The following is an 11,601-nucleotide window of genomic DNA, read 5'->3' on the forward strand; positions in this document are numbered from 1 at the left end:
CATTTAATGACCCAAATCGAAACAGGAAAAACAGATGCATCACTGGTGTATGGCCCGCCCTCGTGTGTATGAATGATATCACTGAGATGGTGAGCATGTCTATCGAGTTCTGAAGTATTCTCTGTAAAATTTCTTTGTGTCGCTAATCTCATATTCTATCAATTGGCCAGCAAATGTTTCAGTGCTGAACAAAGTGAAGCGCCGCCTACCTACGACCGTCCGTTCATCCACAAACAGGCGCCAGAAACTTCAATAGAAGCAAAGACTCCGAATACACCATGTTAAAAACCATAAACCCACTCAAGAGCTGTTGCCCACCATCCCAAATCGTCTCGACGTGAAATCATAAAACTCCGTCCATGAATATACCATTTAAACGGCCTTAAATATGCTGCAAACGTTCTAATTCTCGACACTGATACAGAAAAGCTCAATTTCACCAAGCAGTCCAGCATGATATTGGGCCTTCTGGGCCTCTCGCCACTCCTGGAAAGCAATCTGGATATCATCGTCTGATTCGATGGTGACGAAATCACCATCCTCATCTCGGTACCTCAATCTCATGGTACCTTTAGCAATCGCGTTATTGGAAAACCTTCCAATTTTCGCATCAATGCGATCAATCAGCGATTGATAGGTAATGTTAAATGCTACCACCAAGGTAATGTATTGTTGGTCACAGTTGACTTTGACCTTGAGCTGAGTTGGTAGAGCTGCTTCACCAAGGGGAGGGGACATGGTCCTACTCTCCGAAGTGTCTGGTCTGTGAGATATGTTACTTCTCGAATAGTGCGAAGGACCATTGGGGTATTGTGTAGGTGTTCCCATGCGTTCTCGTTGTGTGCCAGGTGATTGAGTGTTGGATCTCATGGGCAAACCATTTGGGGAATTGTTCTGAGATCGAGGTATACCTGCATCGTATGCCGGGTGCAGATGAGCAGGTATGCCCGGCACAGCAGGGACTGGACCGCTAACTGCACCGTTTGGAAGTCTGCGCACCCCGTTCTGAACGTTTATGTCAGGGGTACTGTGCGATCTACTGCGCTGCAGGTTTGCACTCGCCTGTGATGACTGAGAAGCCATTGCGGGAAGAGAAGGCCGCTGAGGGGTACGGCCATTCATGCCATATGCATCGCTCGGAGTCTGACTACCTCTCGAGGGCGCTCGCGGCATGGCAGGAGCAGTGTAACGATTGTGTTCCTCCCAACTGCCTTGCGGTGTCCCTTGTCTGGGAAATGGAAACATATTGGATTGGGTACTAGACCTAGAAGTAGCAGGAGTCTCAGCAACAGGTGAAAAGTAAGAGTCGCCCATTCTCTGTCCTGGCGACTGCGCAGGATTGATCTGGGTCTGAATACTCAAAGGCTGGTTTGCGAAACCCATTGGAAATCTTGGTGGGGGCGCGCGGGCAATACCAGCAAGCGACTGGCTGCTATCCGATGTTGTAGACCTCGATCGCAGGCTAGTACTTGATCCGTTTCGCGGCATGCCCTGGTTCATCTGCCCAGGATACATAGAATTCTGAGCTCTATAGTCGTCTTCGTCATCGTCATCTTCATGTTGAGCATATGGATTTATCATTGCCGCAGTTTGATCTCGCATCCAAGCGAAGTCTGTTGGTGGTCCTCCCTCTGGGCTAAATCCAGCAGAAATCGCCTGAGCGTGGAGCTTCCTTTGCCCATCCACTCCAGCATGCCACTTTTTCATCGCATCCTCGTTAGAAAAACGGATGATGAAGTTCTCAACTCCGGGGTCACCTTTCCAGAAGATCTGGACGGTGTATGAACCTGGCGAGAGTCAGCATGGCTTCGTTGGGTAGAGTTCTGAGCACATTACCTTGCTTCCCAAGAGCAATGACATCTGTGACGTTGGTCATGAAAATTCTACCCTTAAGCTGTAGCTTGGCGTTCTTATTGGGCTCTTTCGACTTGTTCTTGTCTTTCTTGTCCTTCTGAATTCCCATTACCTTGTCTTTCGACTTGTTCGGGTTGATTTCTTTGCAGCAGAGGAGGATTCGCTCAAAAAGATAAATTGTATACTGTTCATAGGTTGGGGCAGTGATGCCCATACTGTCAGCAAATCGTTTCGCAAAAATTGGGGCACCAGTTTCGGGGTCGCAGCCTGAGAATTGATCAAAGAGCATATTGAATAGAAATGTATCATCATTGGTGAGTTGACGCTGGTCATTACCATGGGATTTCTGATCAAGTGCTAGAAGCGCCTCTGATTGAGCGTCTTCTGCACTTTGCTCTAGAGATGAAATGTTCTGTCGCTCAGTCGAATCTAGCGCCTTGCGCGTCGTAGAATCTCTGAAGAGCCGAAGAGACGCAAATTTTTGAACATTGGAAGAACTAAGGGGTGAGGTGAGGGTTCGTACTTCTTTTTGACCATCGCTTTTGCCATTTACAACTGGGAAATGACCATAGAGTAACAGGTCTCCAAATTGTTCAATCTGATGATTTTTCCAATCTTCGACACGTGATTCCATATCTTCTCGGGCCTCGCGCAGTAGTTCTTGGTCGACTGCATCGTTGGCTTCTTTTAAAACACGGTTTGCCGCTTCTATACCTGCGGTAAGATCTTCTTTCGTCGCATCATCCGCATTCGTTTTGTCACGTAAATCCTGTGAAGGTGAGTAGATGGTTATGTATAGCAAATGAATCGGAACTCACCTTTAACAACATGGGATACTTAACCAGCCGCTGCATTGGTTTGAGTAAGAATCCATCTAAAGTATTAAAGTCAACAACAACTGGATGATCCGCCAATACGATTTTATCGAAATCTCTCTTGGCAATGTCCGCTGCTTTTCGCTGGTTTGCAATAAAAGGTCTGTATATGTTGAATGATTCCTCGTAGTTAGTAAATGGAAGACCCCATGCTTGCTGATCGTCCGGTTGTGAGTTTGTGGTTTCAATTTTGATCAGGAAGCGCCTCTGGAAATCTAATATAGCGTTGATGTTTAGGAAAATGTCGTGGACCACGTCTCCGGGAATGACTCCCTTCTGCTCAATCTTCTTTTTGAGCTCGTGTAAATTTTCGAGATCCTGTACATATTTCCGTTCCGTATCGACAAGTTCCGCTACAACGTAATCTCGATAGCTCTTTTGCGCTCCTGAGGGAAGTGGCGCAGAAGTTAAAGGAACGTTCGTCGTTGAAGCTACAAGAAGTCCCCGCGCCTCAGAGTTATCCAGCACCTTGTTGACGACCTGGGTGACCTGTTTTCGAACGTTTTTCTTTAGCCTTCTGAACTTGTTTTTAACAGCAGTTTGTTGGATTGCCAATTCGGATTGAAGGTCAGGCGACGAAACCGAAAACCTTGACATCGCGTGCTGAAACATGGATACGATAAAAATGACAGAATCAAAGCAAGTGGGGTTGGATCATTGTTAAGAAGGGAGGCTTGCGGCAATTTGAATGAGCTCGTAGATGGGCTCATTGTGATTAAGAGTACGTGCCTCACTTGCCGAGGCATTCATTCGCTCGAAGCAACTTAAAACAGAGCTTCCAGCGAACAAACAACCAGCGGAGATCTCTAGGGGCTGAATAAAATGGTACGGACCTTTACGAATCCAGTCGTATCATCTCCAAATAAATCTGAGAGTGCAAAACACTCTCCAGGATCAATATGCAATTCTCCCTCCAGACAAGCTTTTACGAACATAAATGCGGCTTTTTTAGGTAAGTTCTTGGGCCACTGTGCTTCGGGCATCGATTCTTCGGCCATATGTAGAGGGCTCGGCGGTTGTAGAGAATTATATATCGTTAACAACGGAAATCCTTTCCGCAGACACCTCCACAGCGATGAGACCGGATCCATTCCATCTGCGCCATCCTGCTCTGCCATCGTGTTCAAGTGCTTGTCGAAGCCCGGGACCTGCTCTAATCGACTTCTCAAAGCCACACATATTTGGTAGAGAGACCTCGACGCGTCGGCTTTCTGATTGATGATATTATTTGTCTGTACCGGCCCCGAAGCTGGCAGCCCACCGCCAGCTGGCTGACTCGTCGCCGACTGAAGAGGATTCGGATTTGACATTGTGGATAGAGATGTGGTGGAGGAGAAGGCCGCGGAGGGCGCCGACATCTGTGACGACCTCGAGCTGGAGTTGTGGCTCATGGTCTGACTCAAGCCAGAGAGACCGCTCGCAGCTCTACCACTGTTGAATACCGGCGCCGTGTTCGTTCTCGAAAGAGGTCCATGAGCCTGTGCCATTCCTGCAATGGCGATGCCGCCGCCGAAGGACATCAACTGAGAGACGAAAGGGGGCGAAGGGTCGAAATCGGCATTCAAGCCGCCGACGTGGAGCGTGGTGCAATGTGCGAGGTGTAGGTGTTCAAACGATCTTATGCGACTGGTCTGGGTATGTCCGTTCTATGGTGGTGGGATGTGGTGTTGTTGTCGAGTTTACGGTGAAAGTCTCCCTGGCTGGCTCCTTTGATCCTGTCGTCGTCTCGTGGAAGATGTCTCAAGGAGTTATGCGAGCGCTGTCCACTGGCTGTGGCCGCTGGCCTGGTGGACCTGAAAGAAGCTGCTGCAGGCGCCGGCTCATGAGCACGTGATTGTGATGGCAGGGTCTCGCATTGATGGAGGGGTCAAAAGGCGGCGGGGCATTTTGGCTCTGACCGTCTCGTGCCGCTTTATCGTCAGCCACGACACACGACCCTGATTGCTCGAAAAGATGCATGACCACAACATCAACAATCTCATTACCGGTTCTGAACGCCCACTCTCCTTCCTTTCGCGGTCCTGTTTTGTCTTGCTGTGCAAAGTGAGGATATACTTTTAAGGTTATCCGTGTCACTCTGTCTTGCGCCATACGGTCAATGCTACAAGACGCTTAGATTAGCGACCGCAGACAAGCGTCTCTTACTTCGATCGGGTCAGCCATCCTCACCCGTTCCTCAGCCTCGCTGTGGGACCCAAGACGACGGACGGTTCTTTCTCCTCACGGACAATTCCCTACGCAACCATCCACCTGCGCCGCAAATCACTTTCCAACTACATCTCAACTGCTGATGACTTTCGCGTACCCGGGATATATAGAGCGACACGATACAGGCATCCTTCTGCACGACGGATCTGTCCTGTCCATCATTCGCCATGGCGGGATATGAACAATCGCCCCAAGATGAGGGTTATAGCGAAGACCCGCTGACGATGGAGGTCGCTTTGAATTCCACACCATCATGGCCCCCTGGAATGACGACCAAAGACCGCACAGGTGGGTGCGATGTTGAGATGATGTCGTTCTGAGGCTGACGTGAAATAGAATATGTTATGCGACTCATCAATCAACTTCCGACGTCCGCAGTTTGCGAGATCGTCGAACGACTAAGCCCCCGACTATATATAAACTTCTTCCAGTACCTTCCTCCAGAAGTCTGTCTCAAGATTCTCGGTTTCCTAGATCCGATATCCTTGATACATACAGCTAGAGCCTCTCGCGAATGGATGCTGCTCGCATTAGACAGAAAGTTATGGGAACAGCTGTACTTGTTGGAAGGCTTCCGAGTAATCCGATCAGAGGTAGTGAACTTTGAGGCTGCGATCAACGCCGATGATAGAGCAAGACCCATGATCGCAGATGATGAACACGCGCGCAAGAGGCGGGCAACACCACAGAGAATATTACCAACGTTGAGTGCTGACGATGATTATGAGATGGTGGATGCTGATCCGCATATGCCCACAACATCATCGATTTTTGGGCCGCTTACATCTGAGCCAAAAGATTCTCGGCCGCTGATAGGAAGATCTCATTCTGATACTCAAGTCGGAGGAACGTCCTCGGACTCTCTCGTTCAAGCTGCCAACAGCCGATCAGCGGACAACAGTCTACCTAGTCGTACGCAGCGGTTATCCATCAGTTCGGGTTCTGGGAAGAACTCCTATTCTCGCTATTCTGGTCCCGTGTCGAATATGTCTTCGCTGGTCGTCATGGATAGAGGCGATGGGAAGAAGAAGCTTAACTGGCAATACTTGTATTCCCAGAGGAGAAGATTGGAAGCAAACTGGGAGGCGGAGAAGTATACGAACTTTCAACTACCTCATCCCGACTTCCCCCAGGAGGCACACGAAGAGTGCATATACACCATACAGCATTGTGGAAAATATCTCGTGAGTGGAAGTAGGGATAGGACTCTTCGCATATGGAATCTGAATACCCAACGATTGGTCAGGGCTCCATTAAGAGCACATAATGGATCCGTCCTTTGTCTACAATTCGACGCAGATCCTGACGAGGATTTGATAGTCTCTGGAAGCAGTGACGCGACAGTTGTGCTATGGAGATTTTCAACGGGTACGGTTCTACAACGTTTAAAAAAGGCCCATCGTGAATCAGTACTCAACGTCAGATTTGACAAGCGTGTTTTGATCACCTGCTCCAAGGACAAGACTATCAAGATTTTCAATCGCAGGGCGATCTATCACGGGGATCCGGACATTCGCTCCACTGATGCTGTTCATCCTGTCCCTACATTTCTTAACAACTATGGATTCAACCCTTCACCTGCCGATGGCAAAATTTGGAAAGCACCCTATACCATGATTGGGTGCCTGGAAGGACATCAAGCAGCCGTAAATGCTGTTCAAATTCATGGTGATGAGGTGGTTTCCGCTTCTGGAGATCGAACTGTCAAGGTTTGGAATTGGCGGGAACAAACATGCACCCGTACCCTGGTTGGTCATACTAAAGGAATTGCTTGTGTTCAGTATGATGGTCGCCGGATCGTCAGTGGTAGTAGTGACAATGAGGTGAAGGTATTCGACAAGGAGACGTCACTCGAGGTTGCAAGTCTTAGAGCTCATACCAACCTTGTCCGTACAGTTCAAGCAGGATTCGGTGATTTACCGTACAGTTCTGAAGAGGACCAGGAGACTGCCAAGAAGATTGACGCTGAGTATTTCAAAGCTGTAGACTCTGGAGCTATAACCCAGGAGATGTACCACCAAAGAGGCCGTCCGAAAAATGCAGGGTCGAGGAAACCAGAGGATATAACTGCTTACGGGGCTACGCTACCACCAGGTGGAGGTGGAGGGCGATTTGGTAGAATTGTTTCTGGATCGTATGATGAAACCATCATCATTTGGAGACGGGACAAGGAAGGAGTTTGGCGAGCACAGCATACCCTTCGGCAAGAAGACGCAGCTACAGTAGCCGCAAGAGCAGCTCACATCAGAGCGAGGGCTTATGCAAACGCTCTGCCACCTCCAAATACTCCGACTCCTCAACCGGCAGTTCCACCTGCGGCAGCTATCACGACTACCACTGTTGATACTGCAGTGACAGCAATCCCTCCACCCGCTTTTGGACTACAGCCAGCTTCGTTCTATATACAACTGATCAACATGGTTGTCCCTCAAGGACCACCTCATTTACGTAATGCGCTTCAAATGCATCCTCAAATGCTCACATATCCGCATTTGGGGATCGCAATTCAAGCTCTTCCGCCAGCAGCCCAACCAGCCATGTCAACTATTGTATCTCAAGCAATCCACTCACAACAGGGCGGCCCTCCACTAGCAGGAACTCCACAGCCTATTATACCGCTTCCGCAACAAGCACAGATTCTTCCACCGCCGACACCATTTGTTTCCCAGCCTCCACCACAGACACCAATCCAAGCTCAAACTCAACCCCAACCACAGACTCCAGTACAATCTCAAACCCAGCCACAGCCACAAACTCCTACCTCCTCGCCTATCGTCGCATCAAACTTAGCTACGGCTCCAAACACAAACTCACCTACCGCTCAAAATCCAAGTCCAACAACAACGACAGCCCCGGCTGCAAACCCGGGCTCGGGCCCAGGTCCAGGTCCCTCTCCAGCACACCCAGCTATCACAGCAAATATGGCACGCGTGTTCAAACTCCAATTCGACGCAAGGAGAATCATCTGTTGCTCCCAAACTAGCGTTATCGTAGGGTGGGATTTTGCGAATGGCGACGAGCAGATTATAGAGGCTAGTCGATTCTTTGCTCCTATCGAGTAAATAAGAGGAGGAAGTCGTATTGGGGTTGAGAGAGACGGGAATGTAATTCGTGAATGGCGTTCAGCGATACGTTGTTGATTTCTGCGATTATTAAGATAAAGAGACGGACGGATCATCTAAAGATTCAGCATTCGCTTGGGAATCGGCATTCATTTGGCGTTGAGAGGTTATGATATCATGACTCATGAAATAGGTGGGATATAAGGCCTGTGGATATGAATAATATATCGTAATTGAATTGATTTTACCGAGTTTGTAAAAGTGTCTCTTGTGATTAAAATTTCAAAGGGTCTTAATGTTATTACACTTATGTTATTGCATCCGTGTTCTTCTAGTTGTTGTTGGACTGTAATACTGAAGTTCTTAAGATGTTTTCCCCGGAGCAAATTAGGAAGTCGAAACATCTGAGCGTATCACCTAAAAAAAAGGATACTCGGTGAGCTGATGCCATATTTAAACCACATTTAAGTGTTGTGGTATAGCTGCAACGAGCTTGCACATGCGCCTCCAATATGATGAAGTAGCGCGGTAGGAGAGGTTTATCTTGACCGTACTGTGGTACGTTGGTAGTTTTGCGTGTTAGATATCGTTGTAATATTAGATGATAGCAGAAGTGAGTGGCTTCGATAATGTTTATTGTAAGTGCTGAGTGTAAGCTGCTGAATTTAGGAAGATGTTCTCGGTGGTGGTACTTGTTCCTGTTGTACAAGTCAAATAACCATGTGTATGTTAGGAGAGCCACGCCCACGGCCAATTGGTTTTGCATTTCCTAACACGTTTGTCAAGAACAGGGTAATCGGTCAATAAATACTTGATTCAGCAACATGTCATATTCGAAATACAGACGAGGTAAATTCGGTATAATTAACTCCAACTATTGACGTAATTTCATCTTTCCATCTCAATGAAGCGCTTAACCCAACAACAATACATGACCCATGCCAAACGCACAAACAGAATCAACTTCTAAGCAGGACTAGCGCACCCAAAAGAAGTCGCAACGCTATCCCCACTAAAAGCATCCTTCAACCCAATCGCACTACTATAAATCCCCAACGCAGCCGTCGTCAACGCACCAAGGAAGTAAATAAAGTTAAACCCGTTAAGCCACCACTTAACCTTGAACCCCCTAACCCATCTCTTGAATCCCGTGTCCACGTAGCTGTATGTCTTGGTTTCCGGGTTGAAAGCCTCGGATGCTGGGAGCATTGCATCTTTGCGGATCTGGAAGCCGAAGGCCAGGATGGCGGGGAAGGTGTATGTGAATTGCAGAATACAAACTGCGGCGATGAGACCGGTAATGTATGAGAACTGCGGGACGGCGGCGCAGACCACCCACGCGAGTGCCCAGTATGCCGGGACAAGGGCGACCCAGATGAGCTTACCGCGTTTGGTGGTGAGGGGTGGGAAGTGGAAGAGTTCTTGCAGGACTTCGACGTACATGACTTTGATGCCGATGTTGCCGTAGAGCGCAGCGGCGATGAGACCGGTGATGATGTTCATGATGTTGGTTGCGGTTTGCCAGGCGTATGGGGAGAGACCTTGCATGACGGGGTTGTAGGCGTACTGGCCTTGGTAGGAGTACATGAAGACTCCGAAGAAGAGGTAGACGCAGTAGATGAAGATGTTGCCGATGAGGATTCCCTTCCAGAAATCGAAGGGGTGGCGCATCTCGGCCATGAAGGAGACGAAGAGCATGGCGCCGCCGTAGGAGTAGACGGCTTGGTTGAGACCGTTGAGGGAGGCAGTGAAGCCAGTTCCACCGGATGCGGCTCCATCTGGAGGTGTACCGGCGTAACGATGGATAGGACCTGGGCCGAAGTCATCGCCATAGGACTTTTGGGTTGCGGAGAAGTTTGGTGGTGAGTTGGCTGCTACTCCCATGCTGGTTTTATGTTAGATTTTAGACTAAATATCGGAGAAGTAGAACTGACCAGATGAACAGAATAAGCAAGTTCAACCAGACTGCGAAGTTGGCTAACCATCCAAATCTTTGCAAAGTTCGGATTTGGCCTAAGACCATACCAGCAGCCATGAAAATGATCAGGCAAGCAATAAAGCAGATTGTGCCCTTGGAAATCTGGGAGATCGATTGTCCATTTCCAAGAATTAGGGCGGAGACTGTCAACAGAAGCTGGACAGACTGTAGGAGGTTGACACCATGACGAGCCCATCGTCCATAGATACGAAAGAAAGGATCAGCATAACTTTTCATTGGATACTTGTCAGAATCCAGGGCCAAAAAGATCTTCCAGAGTTGGAACCCGGAGCTATTGCAATTAGTATCAGACCTAGTAGAAGCGAAGAAATTAAACTTACTACATAGCAAAGCCTCCGAATACAGTGTAAAGCGCAATACCTGGACCATATCCCATCTGAGCGAAAGCCCACCTATAATCGATTAACATGAGAAAAATTATGTGGCATTTGAAACTTACGGAACACTGAAAGGGCCCAGAATATCAGTAGTGATCAAGAAGAAAGCACTACTCCATCCAGCAGTCCTGATTGCACGGCTTGCAGTCTTGTACTCGGAATCAGACACACCACCAAGGTTTCGTGTTGGCGAACTACCATCCAACTCCTTCTTTTCGCTAGTGAGCTCATTAGGAGAATGAGGGTATTCAGCAGCAGCCGCTTCCCGCCTCCCGGTAGAGAAACGATTCTTCAGGATGGACTTGGCTGTCTTAGGTCCTTGCATTGCTCTGAAACGTTGGTCGGCTTCGACTTCTTCAGCTCGCGTGATACTCGCATAGTACATGTACTCCTCGAAAGAAACACTTGGATCATGGGTGTTATGAACCAATTGCTTCTCAACGACATCTTGACCACCGGTAAGAAGATGATTAGGGTTTCGAGGATCGCCTCCTTCGAGGGCCAATGCACCTGGGTTACTCATGACGACGAGGTGACTAGGACAATAGCAATGGATGCTGTTCAATCCGAGAAGAAGAGATGAGGTTGATGGAAGAGGCACGCCAAGACAACTTGAAGATGGGGGCGTAGCGAGAATATATATACCTCCATGATAAGAACCGTTGCCCAGCACGAGAGCTATCCGGGAGGGGGTAGAGATGCTTAGAGATGAGAGGCTTGACGGGGGCAGCAGTGAGTACCAACCAACCTAGTCGATAATTTACCCGCTGCAGTGGCAGCCAGCTCTAGTCCGTCTTGGTACACATAGACAATCCCGTGCAACCCCTGCTATGCAATCGAGCTGGCTTCTTCGGCCAAGGACTGGGACTTGGGAAAGATAAGTCGGATTTGATATGCTTTGATTGGCGGGCCCTGTTGACACTTTCTGAAATAAGGATTTGTCGTTGCTTCAACAGTGGTCGTGGCGCTATGCAAGCTTTCGTAGAAGGCTTCTGGAAGGCAAGACGGTGGTACTACCCCAACTTATTGCTTTTGGTGGCCACCATCATGCCATGTATCACTGTACCACCTTTGCTTTGAAGGGATATATCCGTTGACTGGACAAACGCCGATACAATTACTGTACCATTGAAATGTCGAGGTGATGCCGCGATATCTCCAGAGACCTTAGTCAACTCATTGCCCGTTCTATCGACCTCCTATCAAAGATATCCCTCACCCAAAGA

The 11,601-nt window shown here is 48.5% G+C and overlaps 4 protein-coding genes across 4 annotated transcripts; 1 reads left to right on the top strand and 3 right to left on the bottom strand.

Moving 5' to 3' along the window:
• Nucleotides 1-402: 402 nt before the first annotated feature.
• Nucleotides 403-3,341, bottom strand: GLAREA_07321 (DBL homology (DH-domain); the record flags this gene model as incomplete). Its single annotated transcript, XM_008082009.1, has 3 exons — nt 403-1,787; nt 1,837-2,623; nt 2,673-3,341. The coding sequence occupies 3 exons, from the start codon at nt 3,339-3,341 to the stop codon at nt 403-405; spliced, it is 2,841 nt and encodes a 946-aa protein (XP_008080200.1).
• A 194-nt stretch (nt 3,342-3,535) lies between these two features.
• GLAREA_07322 (uncharacterized protein) lies at nt 3,536-4,216 on the bottom strand (the record flags this gene model as incomplete). The annotated part of the gene is made up of 1 exon (XM_008082010.1): nt 3,536-4,216. The coding sequence occupies one exon, from the start codon at nt 4,214-4,216 to the stop codon at nt 3,536-3,538; it is 681 nt and encodes a 226-aa protein (XP_008080201.1).
• Nucleotides 4,217-5,104: 888 nt separating this feature from the next.
• Nucleotides 5,105-7,999, top strand: GLAREA_07323 (WD40 repeat-like protein; the record flags this gene model as incomplete). The annotated part of the gene is made up of 2 exons (XM_008082011.1): nt 5,105-5,225; nt 5,274-7,999. The coding sequence occupies 2 exons, from the start codon at nt 5,105-5,107 to the stop codon at nt 7,997-7,999; spliced, it is 2,847 nt and encodes a 948-aa protein (XP_008080202.1).
• Nucleotides 8,000-8,965: 966 nt separating this feature from the next.
• Nucleotides 8,966-10,898, bottom strand: GLAREA_07324 (uncharacterized protein; the record flags this gene model as incomplete). Its single annotated transcript, XM_008082012.1, has 4 exons — nt 8,966-9,884; nt 9,934-10,269; nt 10,319-10,390; nt 10,438-10,898. 4 exons carry the CDS (start codon nt 10,896-10,898, stop codon nt 8,966-8,968), a joined length of 1,788 nt encoding a protein of 595 aa, XP_008080203.1.
• Between the last annotated feature and the right edge of the window lie 703 nt (nt 10,899-11,601).

This window comes from Glarea lozoyensis, assembly GCF_000409485.1.
Source record: "Glarea lozoyensis ATCC 20868 chromosome Unknown GLAREA16, whole genome shotgun sequence".
In the NCBI taxonomy this organism is placed as follows: domain Eukaryota; kingdom Fungi; phylum Ascomycota; class Leotiomycetes; order Helotiales; family Helotiaceae; genus Glarea; species Glarea lozoyensis.